This window comes from Bidens hawaiensis, unplaced genomic scaffold (assembly GCF_021521415.1).
Source record: "Bidens hawaiensis isolate Kalapana, Puna unplaced genomic scaffold, B.hawaiensis_p1.1 tig00040308_1, whole genome shotgun sequence".
Classification (NCBI taxonomy): domain Eukaryota; kingdom Viridiplantae; phylum Streptophyta; class Magnoliopsida; order Asterales; family Asteraceae; genus Bidens; species Bidens hawaiensis.
In genome coordinates this window covers 110,722-138,462 of record NW_027505660.1, presented here as the reverse complement: position 1 = coordinate 138,462, position 27,741 = coordinate 110,722, and the positions used below count along the sequence as shown (strand labels likewise).

General features: G+C 35.0%; 1 protein-coding gene and 1 pseudogene across 1 annotated transcript; one reads left to right on the top strand and one right to left on the bottom strand.

Annotated features, from left to right (window-relative positions):
* Positions 1–7,619: 7,619 nt before the first annotated feature.
* Positions 7,620–9,890, bottom strand: LOC143614552 (uncharacterized). The gene is made up of 11 exons (XM_077087960.1): positions 9,826–9,890; positions 9,616–9,718; positions 9,406–9,528; positions 9,119–9,279; positions 8,958–9,060; positions 8,775–8,880; positions 8,470–8,615; positions 8,283–8,398; positions 8,057–8,168; positions 7,823–7,957; positions 7,620–7,679 (listed from the first exon to the last, which is right to left on the bottom strand). Exons 1-11 carry the CDS (start codon positions 9,888–9,890, stop codon positions 7,620–7,622), a joined length of 1,230 nt encoding a protein of 409 aa, XP_076944075.1.
* A 14,275-nt stretch (positions 9,891–24,165) lies between these two features.
* Positions 24,166–26,114, top strand: LOC143614556 (protein ETHYLENE INSENSITIVE 3 pseudogene; annotated as a pseudogene).
* Positions 26,115–27,741: the final 1,627 nt, after the last annotated feature.

Genomic DNA, 27,741 nt, shown 5'->3' with positions numbered 1-27,741 from the left:
ACAACCCTGATTCAAAGGTAACCGGCCATAGGTAGCCAAAAGTATGGTTAAGGTTCCTATTAGATAACCATGCACATATCCATGCACATGGTTTCGGTTTCCATTAACGATTATGTTTGGGGGGTCATCGATCATAGGCTGTTAAATTGAGTTGAGTGTGAGTAAACAAATATAGTTCTATAGATAGTATAAGCAATGCGTGTCGTGCTTCGTGAGGAGAGTAAATGAAGATAGATATATCAAATGCAAACATGATTTCATTAATAATATTGAAAATTTGATAGTACATTGAGACATTATTTAAACGGAAAGATCAAAGACAAAATATTAAATGTAAGAAAAGTATCGTCCGAGTGCTTGTTTACTCGGGGTAGGTAGGTATTGGGCATAAGGACTAGTGTGAGGTAGTTCCATGATTTCTAAGTTGAAATTCATTGGCGTTGATGTAGTACAAACGCCCTTGCGCACCCTGGTTGGCTTGGTTCACTTGAGTCTGCTCGCCTTGGTTTGGTTGAGGTTGAATATATTGTATGGGTTAGGCTTGCATTGGTTGGGCTTGATATACATGGAGTTGGTTGGTTTGGATTTGATAAACGAGTTTTGACATGTGTTGCGAAGGTGGTTTGGGCTACCACAATGATAGCAGGCTCGCATGGTTGGGAGAGTGAGAGCATGTGGTAGGGCATATGGTTGGTGAAATGGTTGAATAACGGGTTGTGGGATGGGTGAGTTGTGTTGAGTCTAAATAGATTCTCGGAAAAAGTTGATGAAGAGGCCGAAGTAACCATAGTTAAAGATCTTTCGACAATGTGCGGTAGTAGGGTGGTGAAACTTACACGTGTTACACAATGGATATGTTCCCATGTAGGGCTTTTTGTTGGGTTGTCATTGGATATCTTGGGTTGATGAGCGGTTCGGGTTAGTTAGAGCATAGTTTCAGTGTTTGCATTTGTTTTTGTTGTTGTAGTTGGTGTAGTTGTTAGTTTTTATGGGTTTTGATGAGGTTTTGATTTTGATCTCCTTGGAAGGTTCAGTCGTGGCTTTTTTCGGTAGGCTTTTTGGTACTTTTACGTGTTAAAGTCCCAACCTTAACGTGGTTTTTGGTGAGGGTACCTGAAAGAGTTATAACATCGTGGAGGATCTTTGGGTCATGACTCAAGATGGAGTCTTAATTTGCATAGGCAAGCCGGAGATATACTTATTGATGGCACGCTTGAGAGGAGTGACCATATGCGGGACGAGGAGGCTTAGTTCGTGGAAACGGTTATTATAAGTCACATTGTCAGCACCTTCTTGTTTCAAATTTCAAAACTCTTCTTCCAACTTATGGAGCTCGTATTTCGGGCAAATCTTCTTGAGCATGAGCTTCTTAAGGTCTTCCCATGGCAAGGTCGTGGCAACTTCCGCCCCTAGGGAGTGTTTTCCACTATTCCACCAAGTAAGGGTGCCCAAGTCAAATACACTTGAGGCATATGTGGTTTTCTTATCTTCCAGGCATCCACAATGAAGGAAGACACTCTCTATATATTTGAACCATTGGAGGAGAGTGATAGTACCCTCGACTCCAACGTATTTGTGTGGGTTTGCGTTGGTGAATTGCTTGAAGGAACAAGCAACTGGGTTGGTAGTTACGGGTGCGGTGGTGGCATTCATGGTTTAAAGTTGGGAAATGAGGGTTGGAAGAGCTTCCGCGATTCCCTTGATGATGCGGGATGACATATTGCGGCTTGAGTTACCGGTGCGACGGTGAGGGTTGATAAGGCGAGAAGATATGCTGCTGGGACAAAATGTGTAAAATTTCATGAGCTTTGGGTAATTGATGTAAATGTATGAGTGTTTTCCATACAAGAAAAAAATTAACAATTGAATAAAATTTCAGCAACTCTAAATTAAATTTGAGGTTAAGGGTTTTAATCATTTGTGATATCAACTTTAAATGAAATGAGAATTTAATAATATGGTACACAAGCGATTTAGGAGTTCATGTATCACAAGGGTTCCCTATAACAAAAATGAAAAAAAACATTGATATCCATATATAAAATCAATAATAAAAACTTAGTTGTTGGATTATCCATGTATCACCATGGCTTTATTTCAACAAAATGATCGAGAATCGACTAAAATCGAGATATGAGGAGTTGATGTGAACGGTAGGGGTACCCATGAACCACCATGGCTTTTCCCACTCATTCATTAAACTTAAACAACTTAGGGAAAAAACCAACTTTAACCACGTATCACCGTGAATTTGATTATAATTAAGGAATGTGATCGTCACATGATCACGTTTGATACAATGAGATTAATAGATTCGTAGACGTTTGGTGTGATATGCTTTGGCCTAACAGGTTTCACATCCTCGCTGAACCCTCCAGGAAAGCAATTGGGTCTCGCGATTGATTGAGATTTATGTGCATTGCATTTCCTTAGGCTCAGAAGCCTTGGTGTCAAGGGGTTGAAGAACAAGTGTGCCTACCTTCCAGTTACTACGTATCCATCACACAAATCATCCTCAATGAGAGGGGAGTAAACAAGTAGGATTTCTTAATGAATTTCCTAATTTAAATTAACATCTATGGTTTGAAAATGATTTTGAGAGTGAGGTATAGCCTCGGAGTTGTGTGTGCATTTTGTGTACAATAATATGAATAAAAACGTTTAAATATAATTAAGCTATGAACATATAATTTAAACAAATAGAGTACACGTATAGGAACATGTATAAGGACGGACCCTAACCAAGCTACTAGGTCGTTACGTCTAACCATATATATTATAGCCTTCAGCTCTGATACCAATCAATCACACCCCAACCTAACAGCAGAACATGCTGGGGCATGAAAATATTTGTATCATAACTCAAAGACACTAATAATAATAATAATAATAATAATAATAATAATAAGTGTCAATATCTAAATTTATTTATTCACAACAATCATACACAAACAATTCAAATGAAAAAGAAAAGGATACAACATTTAAACTTTATAATTTTTAGCCTAAGGTCCAAATCAATGTCTTCACGTTAAATAACTTCCTATAACAACATGCATTATGTGTAAAAAATAATTTGTTAGCAACACATGTTGAGTGAGTAACCACACTTTAGTATAAATATAATAATAATAACGAGAAATAAACAATTCCTTGCGTTAGTGAATAGCATCAATTAACATAAACAAATAGATATGTCTTTTCAACAAGCCACTAGATTTCAGACATGTCTACTCGGACGACGTATGATCATACTATGAGGATGAGGATGAGATATTAACCAACCATTAAAACAGTAAACACATAGATCATATAACAATCAACAATTATTCGAGCAATATCAGACCACGTAGATAAGGGAATTGTATTTGAGTGAGATTATATAATAATAGTAGTTTCTAGTACGTATAATCACCCCAAAACAAAAACAGAGAAAAAAGGGATATGATTACTCGCCTTTAAAATAAGGGACGGTAATGAGAAGACGATAACGGTTACGACGAAGATAAGTTAGTTAGTTCCACGAGGAGTCTCGACCATAAGTCCTAATTATATAAAATATGATTATAAATTAAACAAGACAAGGTTTCAAGGGTCTATAACGGATTTGGGATCGAGAAGACGTTAAATATATTTTACATTAATTTTCTAAAGTTGTAATAAAAACGTGATCAATTTAAATATTATTACAAGTTACATGTCAATTTTAAATAAATAATCGTCATTTTAATATAACATATATATTTATAAATTAAACTAACACTCGTTTTGATAGTTTAGCGATGACCGATTCATTTAGATGAGGGAAAACCATTTTTAGTTTACTTAAATTATCCATTTATTTACAAATCATATTAAGCTAAATCGAAAATAATAGATATCTATAAATATAAAGTTATATATATATATATATATATGGGAAGGATCAAGAGAGAACTCATTGTTTGGGAGAGAACTAGAGAACTCATAAATAGAGGGTTACTTTTGTAAAAATGCTTTCCAAATAATATCAATAACCCACAGCTTCACCTAATTACCTTATTCACCACACGTCTTCAAAAATTGATGATCCAGATCTAATATTTGTTTGAATTGATGAGAGTTTGATGATATAGTAATGATTTCGAGATATTATGGAACAAATTTAATGCTTAATTTTTCAGTTTTAGTCAGCAAATTATCATATCTAAGAGTTTGACTTCGTCATTGGTCAAAATTGGATAGAAAACGTCAAAATTAGAGTTATATTGATGAAATTGAAGATTGATTGAGAGTCGATTATTGATTCTGAGTATGTTTATATTCGTTTTGTTAATCAATGTGTAGTTTTGATGAGGTAATTTGTAGGATTATGAACCAATTGTGTTTATGGGGTTCTTGCAATACTAATATTATGTATATCACATAAGTGTATATATGTAATAGCACCAATCTATATGTATTTAGTTGCAGATAAATGCATATAGGTAACACAATACCCTGAAACATTCCATATGCTTATTAGCAAACACACCTCAATCCAATCAATTATAAGTGTTGCATATATACAATACAAGAGACTGCATATGTATGTAATAGATAACTACTGCATATATGTAATACAACAGATTGCATATGTACGTAACAGACAAGTGTTGCATATATACAATATAACAGACTCCATATGCATGTAATATATAACTGTTGCATATATGTAATACAACATACTATATATGTACGTAATAGATTAGTGTTGCATAAACATAATAGATAACTGCTGCATATATGTAATACAACATACTAAATATTAGATCTAGATCGGGTGAAAGATACAGGGAATGATGGAGTGAGAGAAGAGATAATGACATGTTTAGATTTAGGTCAATTCCAATTTTACCCCCTCATTAAAAACCCAACTTTTTTTTTCTATTCCCCCGTTCTCTTATTTTTAACCATTGATCATGTAAAATAAATGGTTTTAATGAAGTTCTCTCTTGATCCCACCCATATATATATATATATATATATATATATATATATATATATATAGAGAGAGAGAGCAAAGTTATAATAAGAAGTAGATTTTTCCTAAAAAGTGTAGAAAGTGTGTTTTCACCATTAGATCTAATAAAACACACCGCACAATAAACACTCCGCAACTAAAATAAAACACATCGCACAATAAACACACTTTCCATATCCACCATCAGATCAACAAATCTAACGCACCAGATTACTTGTCACAGTTCTTAGACACACTCCACTTTTTATTTTAACCCCACCCTATATATATATAGGGTAAGGATCCTAAGAGAACCTTTTGAAAACTAAGAACTTTGAGAACCATTTTGAGTCACAAAAAAAACTCTTTAAAAAATTATATAAAAAACGAAATTTTTAAAAAGTAAAAAAACCAAAAAATATTATTTTTCATCCCGGGTTCATAAAAAAAACCCTTAATTATACACATATGTATATTTTTATTTAATCTCGATTTACATAATTTACAAATATGTACATTATCTTTTATCTTAATTGTGCATATGTGTATAAAAAATAACTTTTATAAAATTAAAAAATACGTATTTATTAACTTTATACATGTTATTCTTTATACACATATGTACAATTAAGATAAATGATAATATACATATGTGTACATTATATAAATCGAGATTAAATACACATATACATATGTGTATAATTATGTGGCGTTTGTTCTATGAAACCGGGATGAAAAATAAAAGTTTTTGGTTTTTTTACTTTGTAAAAATTTTTGTTTTATGAAAAATATACTATAATTAAATGCATTTGCTCATTAACATGTCTAGCCAACTTTACATGATTTTTATCTCTTTTATTTAAATTTTTCGGCATGTGTACAACTATGAGACATCAGAATTGGTTAGAACATATATTTCATGTATGAAACATGATTTTTTTTTACTAACCCATCAAACAAGTTTGGTTAAACTTGTTGATGCAGCAAAAAACAACAGGGTCATTGATACAATGGTGTATGTATATCAATATGTGATGAGGCGATAGAAGTTCTCACATGAAGATCATGCAACACTATTCAAATTAAAAATTCAAATATCAAACGACCACGAGACAAATGATTGACTACAGAAGTTTTTGGCAACTTTCACAGAAGATCAATACTTACCATTTTGAAGGAATATAAATCGTGAGGATACACAACGCGTTGCACTCTTCCCCTTAGCTATGATTTTGTCCCACTGGGTTTTTTTAGCAAGGTTTTTAATGAGACATCATCTCTAATCGTATTAAGTTGATAACCAATGGGGGGAGTTATAAATATATATTATTGTGGTTATTAATACCTAATATAAATTAGTTTTTTTTTCAAGTTATTTTCTCCTATAGATGCATTTCATTATACATCATTGTAATACACACATAATTAATGAAGTCTCCATATTTCTCCCTACACCTCTTTCGCATATTCTGACTATTAGGCTTTTTCACAACAAAACTAACATTTTTACCATGTTAGAAACAAGATTAGTCAATTCGTCTAAGCTAAAGCTCAGCACACTAATACAAGAGAGTTTGGGTTCGAGCTTCAAATACGTTTGAGCTCGACTCATCAATATATTTTATTCTCCAATATTCTAAGTTTTGGAATTTCTCTTATTTTTCTTCTCTATTCAAATCTCTCTCTCCATCTCCAAATATACCAATTTTGCCACAGTAGAGCTCTATACATAGAAATTCAATTTTCATTTCTCTAAGCTTAATTTCATGGTTTTTAGGCTCGATTTCCTGGTGTTTATGACTGTATTTGAGTAAGATGAATTTGAGATGGGGGTAAATTTAACCAACTAGATCAATAGATGGATGAATTAATTTTTAAACTAGTACACTTACATTATTCGCAAATATGTGTTTATGGGATGTTTGATTTGAATTATGGGTTAAGCGAGTTCTTTTTTTTTTGGAACGTCCAACTAAGTAACACCGGGTACTCCGTATGCGGCCCCCATTGACTAAAGGTAGCCCAAGCCGGCCACGAGTCTGGACGGCCCCTAGCGGTCCACCTATTAAGGGATTCCCCGGATAAAACCCGACCCCCACGCGCGACAAACGACACGACAACAAGGAGCCGGTAAAACCGGGTGAGATCAGGACTCGAACCCTGGCAAACCAAGGTCATCCCTCATATCTCCCATATAAATTGGTGATAGTGAGGTCATCCCTCATGTTAAGCGAGTTCTAACTTGAATTGTGTGTTAAATTCATGCTTAATAATCATGTTACTTTCATAACCATGGGTGATTGGGTGTAAAAAGGTATGCATTTAGAAACTGAGAAATGGTGAGATCTGTTACTGATGTCAATGAATTTCATTATGGTGGTTCATGGTTGAGTAATGAACTTGGGAAAACTGATACTCTTAACAATAGCATGCTTGTATGTCAGCCCAATCTGACAAAAAAGGGCCCGACACCCAAAAGTACATCTTTGCCGTTTTAATAACATAACATGGTTGTTTTTCATTAGCAGACTCAACTGCCAGCAATTGTAACGAACGGTAGTTAAATAGAATACGAGTTGATTTCAACTGTCAGCTTAGATGTTGGTGAATTCCACTCTCTCTAACTTCTACGCCCTGACTAATATTCCGATCTGATATTCCCATAATCAGTTGCACCCAGGTCATTCAAAGCATTTAACTGAAAGAAGAAAAAATTGACTCAAGTCAGTCAGTTGATTGAAAACAAAAGGAAATATGCACTGGTTTACAACTTTGAGTCAGTTGTATTTAAATAAAGCAGTGTTCAACGCAAAAGCATATTATAATGCAACATTACATCACCTTGTGATACATTTCTTCTTGCCAGTCTCTAAGACTTTGAGAACCAGTCTTAAACCAGAAGGGGGCTGCCGAGGGATTTTGTATTATAATCAGCATGCCCAGCATACTCCAGCGTATATTCAGCAAGTATTCAGACTGCAAACCAAATAAATTTAGGTCCAACAAACATGATACCACTTCCTTCTCCTAAATCTTTATTCCACAAAAGCAAAAAGACAATAAACAACTAAAGACCCAACTAACCAGGCTTCCGGCAGCATTATACATCTTCTCTTCTACACTCTCAGGTAATTTCCCAAGTTGCTCATGCCCGGAGAATGGAAGTTTCCTCTTCAAGAAAGCCATTCTACACCATTTTATAATTCAAACAGTTTGCAGGAATTTTCAGTGAAATAAAAGTGTAAAAGAAACAGTCGAGCTTTTATTGCACCTAAAAAAAAAGAAAATTAAAGAAGAATACAGCTGATTACTGATGCTTTCGCGTATATCTGCATGCAGTTGAGCCTTCCAATCATCAGATTCCATGGTGGTGTCAGGCATCGAATCTAGTAGAGACAGGTCTTCTATACCTTTTATCTGAAAAAGAAAAAGAAAATGAAAACGAATCAAACTTATAGAGCCTGTAATTAGGAAGATATTAACAATACCATCTGCTGCTTTGTGACATAGTATTGTTGTCCTTGCTTTCCAACTTTCCTGTGCATGCCCTGTAACATCGTTTGTCGTCGATGAAGAATAGTGTTAGATGGCACATGCATAGCAAATGGTCGCCTTTGCAGCATCCCGCGCGAACCTATCCATTGGAGAAAAATCAGATGCTAGAAAGCATTGAAAATCATTAGATTACTTATTAGCCCTGTTTGGTTTGGATGGATTTCAATGGCATTCCTTTCCTTAGCATGTTTGGTATAGAAACGACATCGAGCGATAGTAGTGTATTATAATAAAATACCTGGATATGAGGGGTTTGCACTCTCAGCAGTAGAGTTTGATGCAGGATTTTGTAATGCAATCTCCAATGTCTGCATACTTGAGCGTATCTTCTCTAAATATTCAAGCTGCAAACCAAAAACATTAAGGTCCCACAACACTCACTTCCTTGTCCTAATTCTTCAATCGCGAGAAGAAAACAAACCTGGCTCGTGGAAGCAGTATAGACCTCGTCTTCAATCCTCACAGCTGTTTTCTTAAGTCCCTCATGTTCAGAGAAAGGAAGATGCCTTTTCAAGGTATCCGCTCTACACAAGGTCAACAGATCGATGTCAGTCAGCAGAAACTTTACAAGTAAGTCACAACAAGCAATTCAAACTCAACCAGGTGAGCCAACATAAACAAACTTTTTGATTTTTGAAGAGAGTGTTAAATAAAGGCACATACATCTTGTTACGGTTCTTTTCGCGTGAATCTGTTGGCAGTTGATCCATCCAGTCACCACACTCGTCTATCAAATCTTTTAACTGGAAGAAAAATCGAAGGTCATTGATCCAAAACATAAGAAGATGAGTTTATAACTTTGAGGAGTGAATTGTATTGAAACAAAAACATATGAAAAGAAAAGAAATATATAATACAGATTAGAGCACCTTGTTATACATTTCTTGTAGCCAGTCTCCGGCATTTGGAATCCGAATGGGGGGTGCCATGGACTTTTGTAATATACTTTGCGCACCCAACATAATCATGCGTATATTCTGTATATGTTCAAGCTGCAAACCAAACAAAATAAAATGCATCATTATAGGTGGGTCCAATTATTCCACAGACAAAAGCAACTAATTAAAAACACAGCATACCAGGGTTGTGGCAACAGTAAAAATGTTGTCTTCAGCCCTTTGAGCCATTTTCCAAAGTTCCCCGTGCTCGGATAACGGAAGCTCATTCATCATGAAACCCATTCTACACAGAAAAGGAATTATCAGTCAAATAATAACATTCAGAGCATAAAATAATAATAATAATAATAATAATAATGATAATAATAATAATAATGATACATAACATACATATCATTGGTCATCCTTTTCCGTAAGTCTAGTGGCAGTTGAGCCCTCCAGTCACCAGATTCCATGGCCTGTATACGAAAGATCATTTAACAAACAAACAAACAAACATTATATCAAATTACACGATGATACATGCCCACTAAAATTGCAAAGTGGATTATAAACACCGGCATACATACCAGTCAGCTAGGGTTTTGATTAATAATGAAACTTGGATGACGATTTGTCTAACTGATTATATAGGAAGCACCGGGTACCATGCAATGCAATTATATAGATGGCAAAAAAACCCAGATGAGATTTGTATATTCGAAAACCTACGGGCTTTGGGCCGGGTATGAGATTAGGATTTAAAATTTTTCTAAGGTAAACTGGGTATGGGATCGGATGATAATACCTAACACCTATCCGATATCAACACCCGTTTATCCAAAACAAATAGAATTTTTAAATTTTAATTTTTATTTCTTCCTTTTTTTTTGAACGACCAACTAAGTAACGCTGGGTACTTCGTATGCGGCCCCCCATTGGCTAAAGGTAGCCCGAGCCGGCCACTAGTCCGGACGGACGGAGCCCCTAGCGGTCCACCTATTGAGGGATTCACCGGATAACCTGACCCCACGCCCGCCAAATGGCACGACAGCGAGGAGCCGGTAAAACCGGATGAGATAAGGACTCGAACCCTGGCAAGCCAGGGTCATCCCTCATATCTCCCATATAAATTGGTGATTCTTAAACCTTGCTTATTAATGCTTCATTTTAATAGATTTAAATTAAAAAAAAAACATAGTTTTTTATATTATAGGATATGTAGTTATTGATAATTATTTATCTATATTAATGCCAACCAAAAAATCATAGGTGACACTTTTTGTTTGCTTCACATCCGCTCTCAAATCAACATATTACTTAATTTGTGATTTGGGATTTCTCATGTGTTTGACTCAAACACGAATAATCCTTAAATGGGTTCTAACATCACAATTTACTTGTGAAACCATTTTATAATAAAACAATAATTTCCGTAGGTCATGGGTCACTAACCCAGATAGCCCTTAAACGAGTTATAACATCCCATTTATTTTTAAAATAACCCCTTAATCATCAATCAATAATATTCGTGGATAATGGGTTTCACCAAACCCGGATAAGGGGATATTGGTTTTTTAATACTCCTAACTTTCACTCGTTGGCTGATATCACTTTCAATTTTCATTTTTTCTCCCACCATTAGCAGAGATGCTGAAGTGGCTTTTTATTACTTTTTTTTGGCTGAGCTAGTTGAGTTGGCATTCCCACTTGGAAATCACCATCTTTTTGTCAAAAATAATTTAAAATATTAAATAAAACATATCGACACTTAAAAACTTCCACACATCAATCAAACGCTAAAACATATCGATTAAACCCTGAACTCTCTAACACGCATCGATTGAAGCCCGATTCAAGCCCTATTTCTGTTGGGTCGATATTTAGTTGGTTTGTACTTAGTCATTGCTTAATGAAATTAGTGTTTTGTATGTGTGTATGTAAACCGAGATCAACTTGTGATCTCGGTGGGCTTGGGTTTAATGTTGGGCTAGGTTATGTTTTCCCCTATATATATAGATGTATTGTATAGGGTTTCGGTGCCCTTCACGAGAATAGAAGTGAAACTAGTTGGACGTGTTTTGTGTAAGGCTGCTTAAGCATTTGACGTAATATATACGTATGTTTTGAATCTTTCATCGGTGTGATTTGTGTTCTTGGTATTTGTCTTGAATCATCTCGTGTTATATTCCGCAATAACATCGAGATAGTTGATATCATATTGAAAGATCCATTTACGGGACTTACAAATTCTCTAGCACATTCAATTGAAGTAAGCCTCTATTTAGGGTTCGGTGTGATGGAAGATGTTTTTATATAGGTTTTGATTGAAGCCTGTGTGTCTTGTGGTACATGCGGTTGAAAAGATTTGAACGCGTGATTGACTTCATAAACCAGGTGATTGTAAAAACACCTCAACAACTGATGTATATACAAATTTATATCTTTTTAGCATCAAATAATCTCTAAAAACTGCAACTTCCATCAAATAATATAGCTCAAATAATTAATTATCTTATTAAAATGTATTTTCAGGTAAACCTAAGCCTTAAACGAAGAAACAAGCGCAGAGCCAAAGATAAATGAAAGAAAGCCCAAGAAAACACCTGGACACGCCCCCATGGCCCCTGGACACGCCCCCATGCTTCTCTATGCAAGAAAAGACAAAAATCTGCAAGAAAAGACAAAATACTGGACCCTTGGGCACGAGGTTGTGCCTCAGGAAGCATGGGGCTGTGGTCACCTTTCAGAAAAGACAAAAGAAATATAACAGATCAAATAGAGGATCACCTCAGGAAGCATGGGGCTGTGCCTCAGGAAGCATGCCCCCGTGCTGAGTCACCATGTACGATCTGGCAAAGCATTTAATGCGACTGGACACGCGGACACAGGGGGGGGGGGCGTGCCTCATGGAACACGCGATCGTTCCTGCCTCTCCAGACTGCCTATAAATAGATTATCATGTTGCATTTATCAAGTGTGCTTGAAGAAAATCTCAATACGAGTTTCTCTTATAAAAACACCCACATTACACTCATATTGAAGGTCTTGTGAAGAGTTTGAAGGCTTGGAGATCATCATCATCATCTTCATCATCCATCATCATTAAAGAGGGAAGATTCATCCTGCATTTGGTTAGATTGTTTAAGTTTGATCATGTGTTTTGTTAACTTCATCTCTTTTAATGTTCATAACTATGCTAATTATGAGCTAAACTTCATTTACCATCTAAAATCTATGAAGAAGCTTTGTTTTACTTGATGATTATGTCAAAAATGTGATTTAGTTTGGTAAAGTACATGGTTATTTTGCAATTATCCTTTGATGAAGAAATGTTCTATCAGTTTAACTCAATACATCAAGGTTGATGATTAATAATCATTCATGATCACTCATGTTCTTGGAGTTCTTGGAGACTAGAAATGGTAAAAAGAATACCTTGATAACTTATTTAAGATGTCACACCCTGGCTTAGGGCCTAGGCGTATGACCAATAGTTGGTACCTGTTTTGTTAATACATCAGAGTTGCTGTTTATTTTAGCGGAAGATTTGGTTGAATAAAATATTAATTTGTTTGAAAACTTCTCGGATAATAATTACCCAAGTGTTTGATTTATTAATCATGTTTAAATCTTGTTGCAATATTTTTATAATTTAAAACTGAGTCATCTCTACCTTGCGAGCGTCTATCTCCATAAATGATTATAATTTCTTGCTACCTGTGTTAATCTATTTCCCTGAAATGTGGGAAAAATACGTCAGCTATATGCTGGTGAACACGTATGACTCTATAAAAAATTTGAATGATATTACAATACAAATATAGTTTTCTCGACAAGCTCAGCGGAAGCATTTCTACTTCCGGTCTATGTACCACTGCCCTACACACACAATTGTTCCTGAGCCACGTAGCCCTTAATGGAAACTAGTTATGACCGTTAGCCCGCGGCCACGTAGCCTTGGACTGATTAGGCTGAACAGTTATGTTTGGATCCAGACAAATGTGTATTCGGTCTGAGTTGATTTAATTCTCTACTTTGTATTATAATGTTTTAGAGATCACGTAATCTCATGTAAACGTTGATTGACTCGTTAAGACAAACACTCGTTCATCTTATCGAATATAAATATGTTTTGACTGATTAAAAAGGTTAACGTATTCATATGTACCGTCGGTGTGCGTTTGAAACCTTGACTGTGAATGAATGATTGATTGACCTATAATAAAATAGGTATATATATACATATCTGGATCGTCTTCCGGCTTTAGACCTTTAGTCTGGTTTTGATAGCTTTAAACCTTGATTGATCATTTGTTTGAATAAAACATTTAGACCTGTAGTCTTTCTGTTTATTTACTAATCATATGCTGAGTTTCTTCCTCATGAAGAAACATCTATAATCTGTTTCTTCTTCAAGAAGAAACGTTTATTGACTGCTACCTTTGTATGTGAAATATTATGTTTCTTAATCATGAAGAAACAATATATTAACTATATTCATTGTATATAAAATGTTACGTTTCTTAATCGGGAAGAAACTTTATATCATTATGAATGTAAAATTATGTGTTTCTTAATTGTAAAGAAACATTACTATAATCCTTTGAATGTTTAAAGTTTATGTAAACATAATTATGATCAAGGTTTGGACTATACCCCTGACTATGGTCTAGACCATATAATAATAATAATAAAATAATGACTTACGCAGAATCCCTACCTTACACGGGTATTCGAAGTTATATACCTAAGCTTATACGAGCAGCACTTCTACTCTATGTCGCGTACTGGTGCTTAAACTGTCAGAACTTCGGGTCTTAGCACGAACTTCGAGGTTGACACGCAAAACGAGGCGACATATGGTGGCCGTCGTGACGTGCGCGTATTTCGAGATAGAATGTCGAGTTAATTTCGGGTGGCACGCACTTCGAGGAAACGTCGGGTATTTGGCACGAATTACGAGGTTCGACGTGCCAATTGATGCTCAGCACGCAAAACGAGGTAGAGAGGGTGATTCTAGAGAGAGAATGGATTTTGGGTGTGAGAAGTGAATGTCATGACCCTCCCTTTTATAGCTGACTTCTCAGCCCATCGCGATACACGATGGGTCTTGGTAATCGCGTATCGCGGCGCCGTATATTATCCGCCGCCATACCACAAGCTGAAACGTGTCCGCTAACTCATAAAGGTTCATCGCAATACGCAATGACCTGTGTTTTGGGCTCATCGGGTAGCGCGATGGGTTCCTGAATTCAATCTTTCACTTTTGGTCCATTGTCTTTTGGTCGCTTGTTCCTTTTGGGTTTAACTCCCATTGTCCAAAAATACTAAGGCGGCTCTCAAGGCGAGCGTGCGAAGTGCAAAGTGCGCCACAAAACGCCACATTGCGCCTATCGCCCTTCGCCCGTGCCCGTGAGCATTCGCGTCGGGTGCTTCGCACCCTCCACTAGAACCACTGGGTGCATGCTAGGTGTAAAAGAATATTACTATGAAATTTTTATCTCGTTATAAAGAACTTCCAAATCTTTACCACTTTCCATGTGGGATGATTCTTAACTTTCTTATTTATACCCATGTGGAATGCTTCCACTTACTTACATATTTCAATGTGGGATGTAATTTTCTTATTCCATATCCTTAACATAAGATAACTTTATTTATGGGATATTTTTATTTCCTTATATAATGATTCTATTTTCTTTATTTAAATTTTCTCATTACTTATTTTAGAGAATAATTTTGATCCTTCAACTTTACTAAGTTGTCAAATTTGGACCAAAATTTTGGGGATGTTACATAAGATAAAACATGGATCCTTATATTGTACTTAGAAATGATGAGATACAGGTTACGATCTATTTCTCTAGTCTTGATAATTCTAAAATAACATCGTTAACACGATTGCTTAGGTTATCATGCTAGTTAAAGAAATCTTATGTTAATGGAATGTGTAACTATAACCTAATTAAATCAACCAAGGGGAGGTTATGTGAGTTAACTACAATCATCCGAAGTTGTTAGGATTAATATTTGAGAAATCAAAGTCAATCATTCTACTTCACCAAACTACTTGTCTACTTAAATTGACATTCTCGTGGTAGTATGAGATTAAGCAATGATGGACTTGAAAATACGCATGCTACTTTCTTTTATGTCTTAGAATGTGTTCACTTAGAAATGAGGACTATTCTATCATACATTATTAAGGCAAGTTTATCACATGTTTACTTAATAATCATCAAGGAAGAATGGAGTGGATTCTTGATCTTAGATGGTAACCTTCATATAATTGAATTACTCATTTAGAATTTCTCTTCTTGTCACCTATATATATATATAAGTATTTCTATTTTATAAAAAGTTTGAAAATCAACCCCAAAATGATTAAACTCCCCGATTAAAGTAAAACGAAGATTCATTATTAGAAACATTTGTGTCCACGGATCGATACTTGGTTCTTACCAATACTATTCTACATATACGATAGGTACACTTGCCTATTTTGTGTGTGTTTAGTCTTAGTAGAAACCACTTTTATAAATTTAAAACACAACCTTGTGCGAAAGTTAAAACCCCTCTTTTTTTATTTTAGCACCACGCAAGACAAACATCAACAACTCAACGTTATCCTAGTTTATGAAGGGTCGGTAAGCCAATGTACGAACATCCCATCGCGGCATCATGATAAAATCTGTAAACTTCTCAAAATTTTGAATGTCGTTATCCCATTTCACAATACACACCTTCAAGACGGGCTCATACATCCAAGAAATAATATCACCATTTGTAGTCATTACATTCAAATATTTTTTTTTCTGCTTGTCTGATAACTTGGATTTGGCTTGAATAAACTAATTCTCTTGAGCTAGTCTCACCGGAATTACTCATTTGTTGAACTTCTTAGCATTATAATCAAACAAAGCAGGTAATCCTTGAGGCGTTGTCACATGTGAGACATCATCTTTCTTTTTCTCCACACTTTCTTTTTCTAAATTCTCCTCGGCCTTGTTAAACTCTTCATTTGTGAAAACTGGTATTCCTCAGCCGTGATATCTTCAATCTCATCTAGTCATCTTCATCATAATAAAAATATCAGCAAGGATATCTAACTGGCATCTTCATAAAAAAATTCCTCAACCTTCGCATCCTCTTATCTAACAAGCTTTTCTACCTCCTCCTTGTTCATTTCAAACAACATGGCGATTTGTTCTTTCGATATACAGTGACTAACAAACTCGTCCTCTTCAATCTCATACGCATTAACATGGCTTTGTATAACACCAGCTTTATCACACCTCAAACTACGACGGAAATGTCGTGCGTGAGCTGATTGTTCACAGTTCTCAAGGTACTATCATGCAATATTTTAAAATGTGAGATATTAGATTAAATTAAATATTCAAATAAATTCAAACAAACAAATTACATAATTGGAAATGGAAGCAACAATATAATTCAATTACAAAATCTAAGCTAAGTCTTGATTTATTTATTCTAATAAGAATATCTCTAATTCTTTCACCAAATCTTGCAACTAGTTCAAACGATAACCTGTATATGCGTAAAAAATAAATATAGATTTTGTCAACACAAGGTTGAGTGAGTAAAATACCAGTTAATATAATATAATATAATATAATATAATATAATATAATATAATATAATATAATATAATATAATATAATATAATATAATATAATATAATATGAGAAAATGAGCAAACTCTCCTTCATGCGGTATACAATAAAGCCATATTAGTAAACAATTCAAACATATAATAAAATATGGGCTAAACCGTTGCCATGTGCATCGGGCGTTGGTTACCATGAGTGAATTGTGGTGAAATAATTGTCATGCGATTGGACACCGGCCACTACGACAATCATATGATCATACTAAAAGTGAATATGTTGGACCTCTATGAATGTGTTCAAATAAGCAAATTTACAAGTAACAAGTTAGGCACATAATTGATAACATACAAGGTTAATAGTTGCTAGTGGGAATACTAATAATAAGTAAATATTATAAATATGCATATGTCCGCAAAAGTTTGGAAACACAAGTAAAATAGAGAAAGATGAAATAATTAAATTGACCAAACTACCCCCTAACGTGCAACATTTAACACCAAAAGTTAACTGGGTTATCATTTTGGACCAATAATGAAACCAAAGTTGGTGGTTAGGGACGTTGTGTGCAAGTTTTAAACATTATGGATCATTTATGGAATTCTTTCTTTCTAAAACAAACACTATAGAGACTACATTGGAGATTTTCAAAACGCAAAAATTACATTCCGGTTACAAGTTACATTCTGTATCAGTTCTTGTACCTTAGCATCATATGTTTGTGCTATGCATTATACATGTACATTTTTCATTATCATTTTTACTCTTTTATTTGGGTTTATTTATTTTCACCATTGATCGTTGTAATTGACGTTCGACGATGGTTAATTTCTTTGACTGTGAAGTTGACAAAATCTTCGTCCTCATGAACCCCGATTTCTGCCTCTTTGTTTCTTACATCGATGATCGATGTCATCGCCCTACTGTTATATGTTTAGCTTTCGAAACCCTAGGTAGCGGTGGTGGTCCCTTCTTCTCCGGTCAACATAGACGATTATGCATTATGTTTTTTGTACTATGCATTATACGTGTACCTTATACATTATGTTTTATACTCTTTTATTCCCATTTTGTTTTGTGTATGTCTGGTTGGATTTCTTATCTTTGTTGTTGTTGTTGTAAATTGTAATTGATGTTCTTTTTTATTTCAGTTGTAGATGACTTTTAATTTCGTCTTCGATTTACTTTACTTGAAATCTACGTTGCTTAATTTGATATTGTTGTTGACGGTGGTGGTGCTTAGTCGAGCGGCGATTGAAACCTCGGGTCGCCGTTGACGGTGGCTTTTTGGGCCATCTCAAGTCGTTTATCGCAACATCTTTCCTGAAACATAATGTGTGACATGTATGGCTCCAATTTCGACTGTTTCTGGGTTCCATTTAGGAAACCTAGGCAACGTTGGATTTCCGGTTGTCAATGGATACGATGGAGGTACGCCAGTAATGAGGGCCGGATCAACAATTTTGAAGGCCCAAAGCGAAAATAAATATGGGGCCATTTTCTAATTTATAGGTGTAAAACCTACTCTTCTATTCGGGTTTGAGACCTACAATAATAAGTTTTTTCCTACACCCAGAGGGAAATACCCTTCCCTTTTGAGCCGCTTGTGGGCGACGAGGGATTTGAATACATGCCCCACTGCCTCTCAGCTGGATATGTTCCCGGAAGTACCGTCAAAGAAAGGAACATTTGCTCTCCCCAGCCATTTCAGATTAAAGAAATGTCAAAGCTCTTTTATCTCTACTTGTTTTATATATTAATAGCTACCAACTTCGTGTTATATTTCTAGTTGTATTTGTTGTTGTGTTCTGTTTTTAAATTACAAAATTGTTATTTCAAAAACAAAGTGATTTAAGGTTTGTGGGCATATATAAGCAAGCAAATAATGACATAAATGAAAAATGGAAATTAAGAAGAAACATATAGAAATAGAGAACATAGTAAAAACTCATGGAAGAGATTCAAACTTGCATCGGAATCAAGGAATGTAAAAAATACTAAGTTTGGCCAGCGCGCCAGACCATTATTACGTTATATTAATGATTTATATACACTACATATTTGTTTTTAATGTATATAAATATAAAAACTTTAAAACGGAGGCCTTATTTATTTCGGTGGCCCTAAGCCCTAGTTTTACCATGATATACTATAGGGCCGGCTCTGCCAGTAATGTTGTGCGTGGTGTGCAACTCCAATTTCGACTGATGCCGCCATGTTCCATTTTTGAAACTTTGCTTAGAAACTAAAATGCGTAAAAGCAGCTCTCATGGGTTGGTTGGGTTAAGCTAAGAATAAACATAACAAATCAAAGCTATTTGTGTGCTTCGATTATGGAAACAAAGGTGTGGGTTGGATTATAAACCAACCTATTAAGCATGCAGTCTAGTAACCCATCTAACTAAAACAAATCCTGCTTCTCATTTTCTTGAATTTATGAGTTGCAAGTATCGTTGGGAGTGATGTGGTCGTGGACGGTTGATCTTGTTGCTATTTGGATTTCGATATCTACCGTTGTCGGATTTCCACAGTATGTGATGAGATGGTATGACTCTGACTATACGCTTTAGTTTTTTGATAACATTATTTAAAGCCGATGGTTAAATACCATAATTGGGTTAAATTGGTCAACGTGTGAACTCGTTGAGTTCAACCAAACTAGCCCTTTTAGCTTTTTTTAGAACGACAACTTTCTTTTATTGTGTTTAGGCCACCACACTCTCTAATTTGGAGAGTTTCGTTGCCCCACTCTGGCCAGGCTATGTTGTCTTAACCAGGGCCACACTGTCTTCATAGTTTGGCTTGAGTATTCTCCCAAGAAACTATACCGCCGGCTGCCACTTGACAGCCGTTGTGCCGTCACAAGACCACAACTCTCTAGCGTAGCACACGGTAGGATGAAAACTTGGTTGTGCTCGGGATCCGCACTGACACCCACAAAAGGCTAGCTCAAATTATCTATTGTCAATATCCATCAAAAATTATGTAAATGAGGATCAAACTTAAATCTCCACTAAAAAAAATAAGAAACACAAGTTGACTAATTGGGTTTTTTGGACATACATGTTAGTTTTTTTTAAGACAAGTATAAAGTATAACTAGCAGTAAACCCGCGCGATGCTGGCGATGATAATATGTTTAAACGATTTTTAGTAGTTACAAGACATGTAATGATCTGATCATAAAGATAACAAATAGCAAAACCAATATTTACACATGATTAAAAAAACATGTTCTTTTTTTAACATATAATCAAATGTACCATTTTTTTGTATACCAATTGAGTGAGGCTTTAGCCATTGTGTTGACATCTATAAATAAATATAAGAATAAGTTGAACTCTTAAAAACATTTGAAATGAGATAGCATATAGTACAATAATACTATATGGATACCTCTCTTAAGAACATAGTAGACAATAAAACTCAGGAAAATGGTTTCATAACCTTCATTGTGTGTGTAAATAAAACATCAACCAGTGACGGATCAATAATTTTCTTCCATAGGATTCACTATTCGTGCGCGACCTCACTACTTACACCGTAGATCCAGATCAGCCTCTGAAATCAACTTTCTTAAGACTCGTGTTTACAATCGTCGTAAACGACCAAAGATTAATGTCCACCCAGAGCCAAAATTGATATGTTTTTAAGTGACTTAATTCATTTTGCATATAACTGTTTTGATGCGAACCAAAAACAAAAATTTATTATAGATGACTTGAGCTCGATATACTCATAACATGGTTTAACCATGCGTTAGTTTTTTTAAATGGCCTGAACTCATTTTACTTAGCACCCTTTTTGACATGAACAAAGTTTTAAACTTTTTTTATAATAACCTAAACCCATTGGGCTTACAACTCGTGATTGTAAGGTTGAAATTTGTTAATATTTATATATTGAAATATACAAAAGAAAAAAGAAAATATAGATTAATATACGGATAACTTAATCTCTACCCAGAGCCAAAATTGATATTTTTTTAAATGACCCAAATTCATTTTGCATATAACTATTTTGACGTAAACCAAAACAAATTTTTTTTAAATGACTTGAATTCGACATGCTCATAACATGGTTTAACTATAACTAAAATTGTTAGTTTTTTTAAATGGATCAGACTCATTTTACTTAGCACACGTATTGACATGAACAAAGTTTTAAACTTTTTTTTTATAATAATCTAAACCCACTTGGCTTACAATTCGTGATTGTAAGGTTGAAATTAATTTAAATTTATATATTCAAATATACAAAAGAAAAACAAAGAAAAAAGAAAATATAGATTAATATACGGGTAAACTTAATGTCCACCCAGGGCTAAAATTGATATTTTTTTTAAATGACCCAAATTCATTTTGCATATAACTATTTTGACGTAAACCAAAACCAATTTTTTTTAAATGACTTGAATTCGACAGGCTCATAACATGGCTTAACCATAACCAAAATTGTTAGTTTTTTAAATGGCCGAACTCATTTTACTTAGCACCCATTTTGACCTGAACAAAGTTTTAAACGTTTTTTTATAATAATCTAAACCCACTTAGCTTACAACTCGTGATTGTAAGGTTGAAATTAATTTAAATTTATATATTCAAATATATAAAAGAAAAACAAAGAAAAAAAAATATATGAATATACGGGTAAACTTAATGTCCACCCAGAGCCAAAATTGATATTTTTTAAATGTCCCAAATTCATTTTGCATATAACTATTTTGACGCAAACCAAAACCAATTTTTTTTTAAAAAATGACTTGAATTCGATAGGCTCATAACACGGTTTAACTATAACCAAAATTGTTAGTTTTTTAAATGGCTGAACTCATTTTACTTAGCACCTGTTTTGACATGAACAAAATGTTAAACTTTTTTTTATAATGACCTAAACCCATTTGGCTTACAACCCGTGATAACGCGAACGCGTTTTGACCTATCAAAGTCCTTGATTGTTGACCCAAAACAACAAAAAATATTTTAAAAAAATAATCAAAACTCACCAAAATTTATACTTCTTTTAAAGCGACACGAAATGCACGTCTATATTTAGTAAATCTTACATCGGAACGTCCACAAAAATAAACACGTCGTGATTGTAAGGTTGAATTTATTAAAATTTATATATTCTAATATATAAGATAAAAACAAAGAAAAATGGAAATATAGATGAATACATAGGTAAACTTAAGGGAGTGGAACGGTAATTATAAATTAAACTTGCAAAAGTTGAATATAATTGAAGGGTTAAATTTGTAATTATATTTTAAGTTTATAAGTGCATATATGAGTTGTACTCTTATGCTTAATTGACTTGTACATTATCATAAACATCTCAAAATAAAATAAAATTTACATTGAAACGTCGACAAAATTAAGCACGTTGCAATGGTAAAGTCGGGTGTTTTTAAAACATAATATATTAAAAGTTATAGAAGAAATAAAAATTTTAAATGAATATGCCAAATAAATGGGTTAAGTTAAGGGGTTTATTTGTAACTACTTTATAAATTATCAAAGTTTTGTTGAAGTTAAAGGATCATAATTGTAATTATTTTCTAAACTAAATATTCTTAACCGTTCAAGATGTCTAAAATACTATAGTACCCCTACATTTTCAAATTTGTATGCATTAAGGATAGTAATTTATGCAATGATGTTTGTACCTCTTAAAATTTAAAAGGTCCTTCAAGCTTGGCGCCCGCATAAGCGGTTACCTCACTATAGTACGCACGTAGCCTGACTATAGTATGCATGTAATGCGACGTCGGACGTGTAACCATTCGTTGATGAACGAGTAACTCGATCTGAAACATGACCCAAGCCCACCAGACCCGCTGCGACCATAATTGCATGTCACGTAACATGTTATTTTTTAAGTTTTAAAAAGTATAACAAAATCATACTCAATTAAAGAGAATAAAATGCTCGTTTTTATGGTGTAATTTTTTTTAAAAAAAATATTAACATGTAAAAAAATTATGGTCGTTAGAACTTCGTGGGGTTGTTGGTTTAAAATAAGGGGTTTAATATGTAACTATCTAATAAGTTAACAAAACTTACCCTTAAGTTTAAGAACCATAATTGTAAGTATGTTTAAAACTAAATTGTTAAAGCTTTTTAACCGTACATGATCATAGTAAGCAAAGACTATACTATCCTTAGATTTTCAAAATTGGTTGCATTAGTAATTATATCTTAAGCAATAGTGATTGTACATTTTAAAATTTAAGAGGTCCTTCACTCATGCTTTATATATAGTATAGATTAAGGAACACAATAATTTGGGGTAAGGTTAGGTCGGGTAAATCCATCCATGTTAATCCCCCGTTTTCCCCGGGTAAATACACGGCCCCAGCACCATTTTCATGTCTTTGAAACGCCAGCTTCAATTAATAAATAATATTATTCCTGTTTCATCTGCCTTTACTTTAGCTTTCGCCGACACTTTTCACTTCCCTATAATATTAATATTAATATATTACTTGCTTTCACACATACATACATACATACATCTATCTCTACAATTCATCCTCTCTAAAACTTGTTTCTTTCAACTCTCAATAATCAAAACCCAACTCACCTTTCTTTCTGGTAATCCTTTTCATCGCCTTTTTATTGACTTTAGATTTCAATTTTAGGTTGAAGTTTCATACAATCCGTGATATTATGTTATGAAGATTTAGATCTATTTAAACATATGATCAGATCTATTCTAATGTTTGTATAATTAGGGTTTTAATTTAGTTATTTAGATGTTATTATGAAAAAAAAAAGTTATGAATCTTATTGATGATTTCCTGGCCCCGGAGCCTGTGAATTTATTGATGATCGTGAATAGTATTCTTTCGGCCCCTAAGACCCAAAGCTTTGTTTTTAGTAGGATTAGCTTTGCTATTCAAAAAGGGTTGCGGCGCAGTTTTACCTCCGCTCTATATTGTAACTAGTATTTTGTGTTTAGCAATGAAAGATAATATATTATTCTCTTAAAAATGATTTTTTTACTGATTTTTATATAATTAGGGCTTTGATTTTATCTTGTTGATGTAATCCGATTAAACTCTGGGTGCAGATCATATTTTCAGGGTGATTTGAGATTCGATTTCTGTGATTGGGATGCTTACATTTGATGAAATGGGATTTGGTGATCAGTTTAGTTTCTTCTGTGCTCAAAATGCACAAGGAGAGATGAATAGTATCCCGATCGATACCCCGACAACGGGCGTGGATGATGATTTTAGCGACGAAGAAGAGATTGATGTTGAAGAACTCGAGAGACGAATGTGGCGGGACAAGATGAAGCTTAAAAAGCTCAAAGAATCGTCAACGTTATCTTCTCCATCAGCTCGTGTTAATAAAGACAATGCTAACACATCAAAGCAACAACAGTCACAACAAGAACAAGTGAGACGAAAGAAGATGTCACGTGCACAAGACGGGATATTGAAATACATGTTGAAGATGATGGAAGTATGCAAAGCTCAAGGGTTTGTATATGGTATCATACCCGAAAAAGGAAAGCCCGTTGGTGGTGCTTCCGATAACCTCCGCGAATGGTGGAAGGAAAAAGTGCGGTTTGACCGAAATGGACCTGCAGCCATAGCCAAGTTCCAAGCAGTCAACTCGGTCAAAGGAGAAAACGAGGCGGCGGTTTCAATCGGGCCGACACCGCACACGTTGCAAGAGCTTCAAGACACGACTCTTGGCTCGTTGTTATCGGCTTTAATGCAACATTGTGACCCGCCACAGCGGCGGTTCCCGTTGGAAAAAGGAGTCCCGCCACCGTGGTGGCCCACCGGGAATGAAGATTGGTGGCCCGAGTTGGGGCTGAGAGAGGATCAAGCGGGCCCGCCTCCGTATAAGAAGCCGCATGATTTGAAGAAGGCGTGGAAAGTAGGCGTGTTGACCGCTGTTATTAAACATATGTTTCCTGATATGGGGAAGATTCGAAAGCTCGTGAGACAGTCAAAGTGCTTGCAAGATAAGATGACAGCGAAAGAGAGTGCTACATGGCTAGCCGTGATAAACCGAGAGGAGGCGTTGGCTCGGGAGCTCTATCCAGACTTGTGCCCACCGGTTGTGTCATCGGGCTGGAGTGGTTCGTTTGCAGTTAATGATGATGCTAGCGAGTATGATGTTGAAATTGTTGGTCAACAGGAAAGGGAACCCGAGATCTTTGACCTCGGAGATGTCAAACCGAATCTCGGATTGTTGACCGATAGAAAGAGGAAAACCCATCCGACAAACGAACAGGTTGACCACAAGATTTACACTTGCGGGTTCATGAATTGTCCTTATAATCAACCGTTTCACGGGTTTTTGGACCGACTTGCGAGAGATAACCATGAGATGGGCTGCCCATTTAGAACTAACGCTTTGTCGGGTCAGTTTGTTGGGGTTAATAACTTTAACTTTGTTCAGCCTAAGCAAGCGGGTGGTCCCAGCCCGTTAGGAGTGGAGCCCGCTTTGTCTTCTTTTGATCCGACAGGTCTTGGAGTACCCGAAGATGGGGAAAAGATGATTAACGATCTGATGTCGTTTTACGATAATAATATTCAAGAAAACAATGTGAAGCCCATTAACAGCCCGTTTGCTAATCAATCAGGTATCCAGTTTCAAGAAACCAGGCCCAGCTCGAAGAACATGGCAAAGTCAAACGGCTCGTTTCTGGGTCAACCGAGCATCCAGTTTCAAGAAAACAACTTTAATCATCATGGATTTGAATCTAACATAGCCCATTTGCAACAAGGTCACAATTTCAATAATATGATCCAGCAAAATTGTTTCAAAATGATGTTTGGGTCTTCGTTTGGTACGGATTATGCAGAGCCGAAGCAAGACGGGTCTGTTTGGTTCTAGTTGGGAACAAGATCTGTTTGTAGAACTGGTCATGTCGATGAACTTGTGTTATCTTATGTGTAATTGTATTTAGATAAAATGCATATTGTTATATATAAATGTCTTTTGGGTGTAGTAATAGTCTGAAGTTTGTTTGGAGGGGTTGTGTATTTGATAGGTCACAATCTCTCAGAAAGGCATAAAACATATCTTTTGTTTTGAAGAAATATGGTGTTTGAAATTTTTGTGAACTAGTTTGTTTTTTTGGTAGATACTTTTTTTTATTAAAATGTCAGTTGACATTTCTTGAAATCTTACAATTCTACCACTTGGCTTCACATGTTCTCAAAAAGAGCATAAAACATAAAACTTATCAGAAAGGCAACTGACATTTTATGAACTTCATTTGCTTATTGGCATGTCTAGAAATCTTGCAACTCTACCACTAGGCATGTAACGTTTTCTCAAAAGACCATAAAACTTATGATTGGTTTTTGAAGAGAGTTGATATTATGAAACTTTGTGAACTTTTTTCTCTTTTTAGATAATTTTGTTTTTGTCAAAATTCCATTTGGTTATTTGCATTTCCAGAAATCTTACATTTCTGTCACGTGATTTGCATCTCTCTCAATACACTTTTGGTTAAAAGTTAAAAACAAAATAGGACCTTTTAAAGAAATTCTAGAACCACCCATTTAAAGCCTATCTTTAGGCTACGTGTAATGAGCGTGGGCTCGGGCGAAATGTAGGCGCGAAGGGGCGAGAACACCGCCCCTCGGAACGATATATGGGTGAATTGGAGCGGGGGCGGGGTTCTTTTGTCGCCTAGAAGAGATGAAGATTATTATTATTATATTATATATTATTATTATATTACTATTGTATATATATATGTATATGTATATGTATATGTATAGTTGTGTGTGTGATATATATATATATATATATATATATATGTATATGTATATGTATATATGTTGCGAACCATGGTGTTGACCGAAATGAGGGAATGGGTGGTTCGGTTGGTTCGGGTTGTTTCTATGATTCATTTTGCATATACATATCCGAACGTGAATTTACAATGGAACCCGATGAAACTAAACCAACCGAGCTATCCGTTTCAATTTCCTGACCCGAACCTAAACATGTACGCCAACCGAGCTATATGTTTTTTTATATTTTTAGTTATGTATTTTTTTGTATTTCTTTTTACTTTTAATGCATTTTTATTTAATTATTTGAAGAAATTGGTTTTTATTTGATTAGTTTAATTATCATCATCATCGTACTCAGTTTAATTATAAAAAGAAAATAATAAAAAAAGATACTGTGGGCCCAACTTGTAGCCCATACACCATTACACCCTAAAAACAAATTCGCCCCATTTGCTGACTGGGCGCCACGTGTCACAATTCGCCCCCAATTGTAGCCCCTCCACTACACATAGCCTTAGTGATTTTCTTATTTCAATAGTTGTGTATGTTAAAGTTTTATCTTATTGATACGTAGATAGTAAGGCTTTAATTAATCATTTTAATTTAATGTAGTCGTTTTAACTAAAATTTAAAGCGTGATTTACTTATTTCAACAGTGGTGTATGTTAAAGTGTTATCTTATCGGCACGTAAACAGTAAGGCTTGAACTAACGATTTTAATTTGGCGTAGTTGTTTTCACTAGGGACGAGCAAAATCGGTACTGGTACCGGTACCAAAATCGCGATTTTCGAGACCGGGATTTTCGCAAACTTAATATTTCGGTACCGGTATCGGTATCAAAAATTCGCGATTTTCAGGACCGGGACCGGTCGGTACCGGTATGATCCCGATCTAATCCCTGGTTTTCACTAACAAGTA

Excerpts from the sequence above, each read along its gene's own strand:
- LOC143614552 (XM_077087960.1), bottom strand. The coding sequence starts at position 9,890 with ATGGAATCTGGTGACTGGAGGGCTCAACTGCCACTAGACTTACGGAAA. Across the intron at positions 8,399-8,469 it reads ATGTCACAAAGCAGCAGATG|ATAAAAGGTATAGAAGACCT; the intron begins GTATTGTTAATA and ends TTTCTTTTTCAG. Across the intron at positions 7,958-8,056 it reads CCGGAAGCCTGGTTAGTTGG|TCTGAATACTTGCTGAATAT; the intron begins GTCTTTAGTTGT and ends TTTGGTTTGCAG.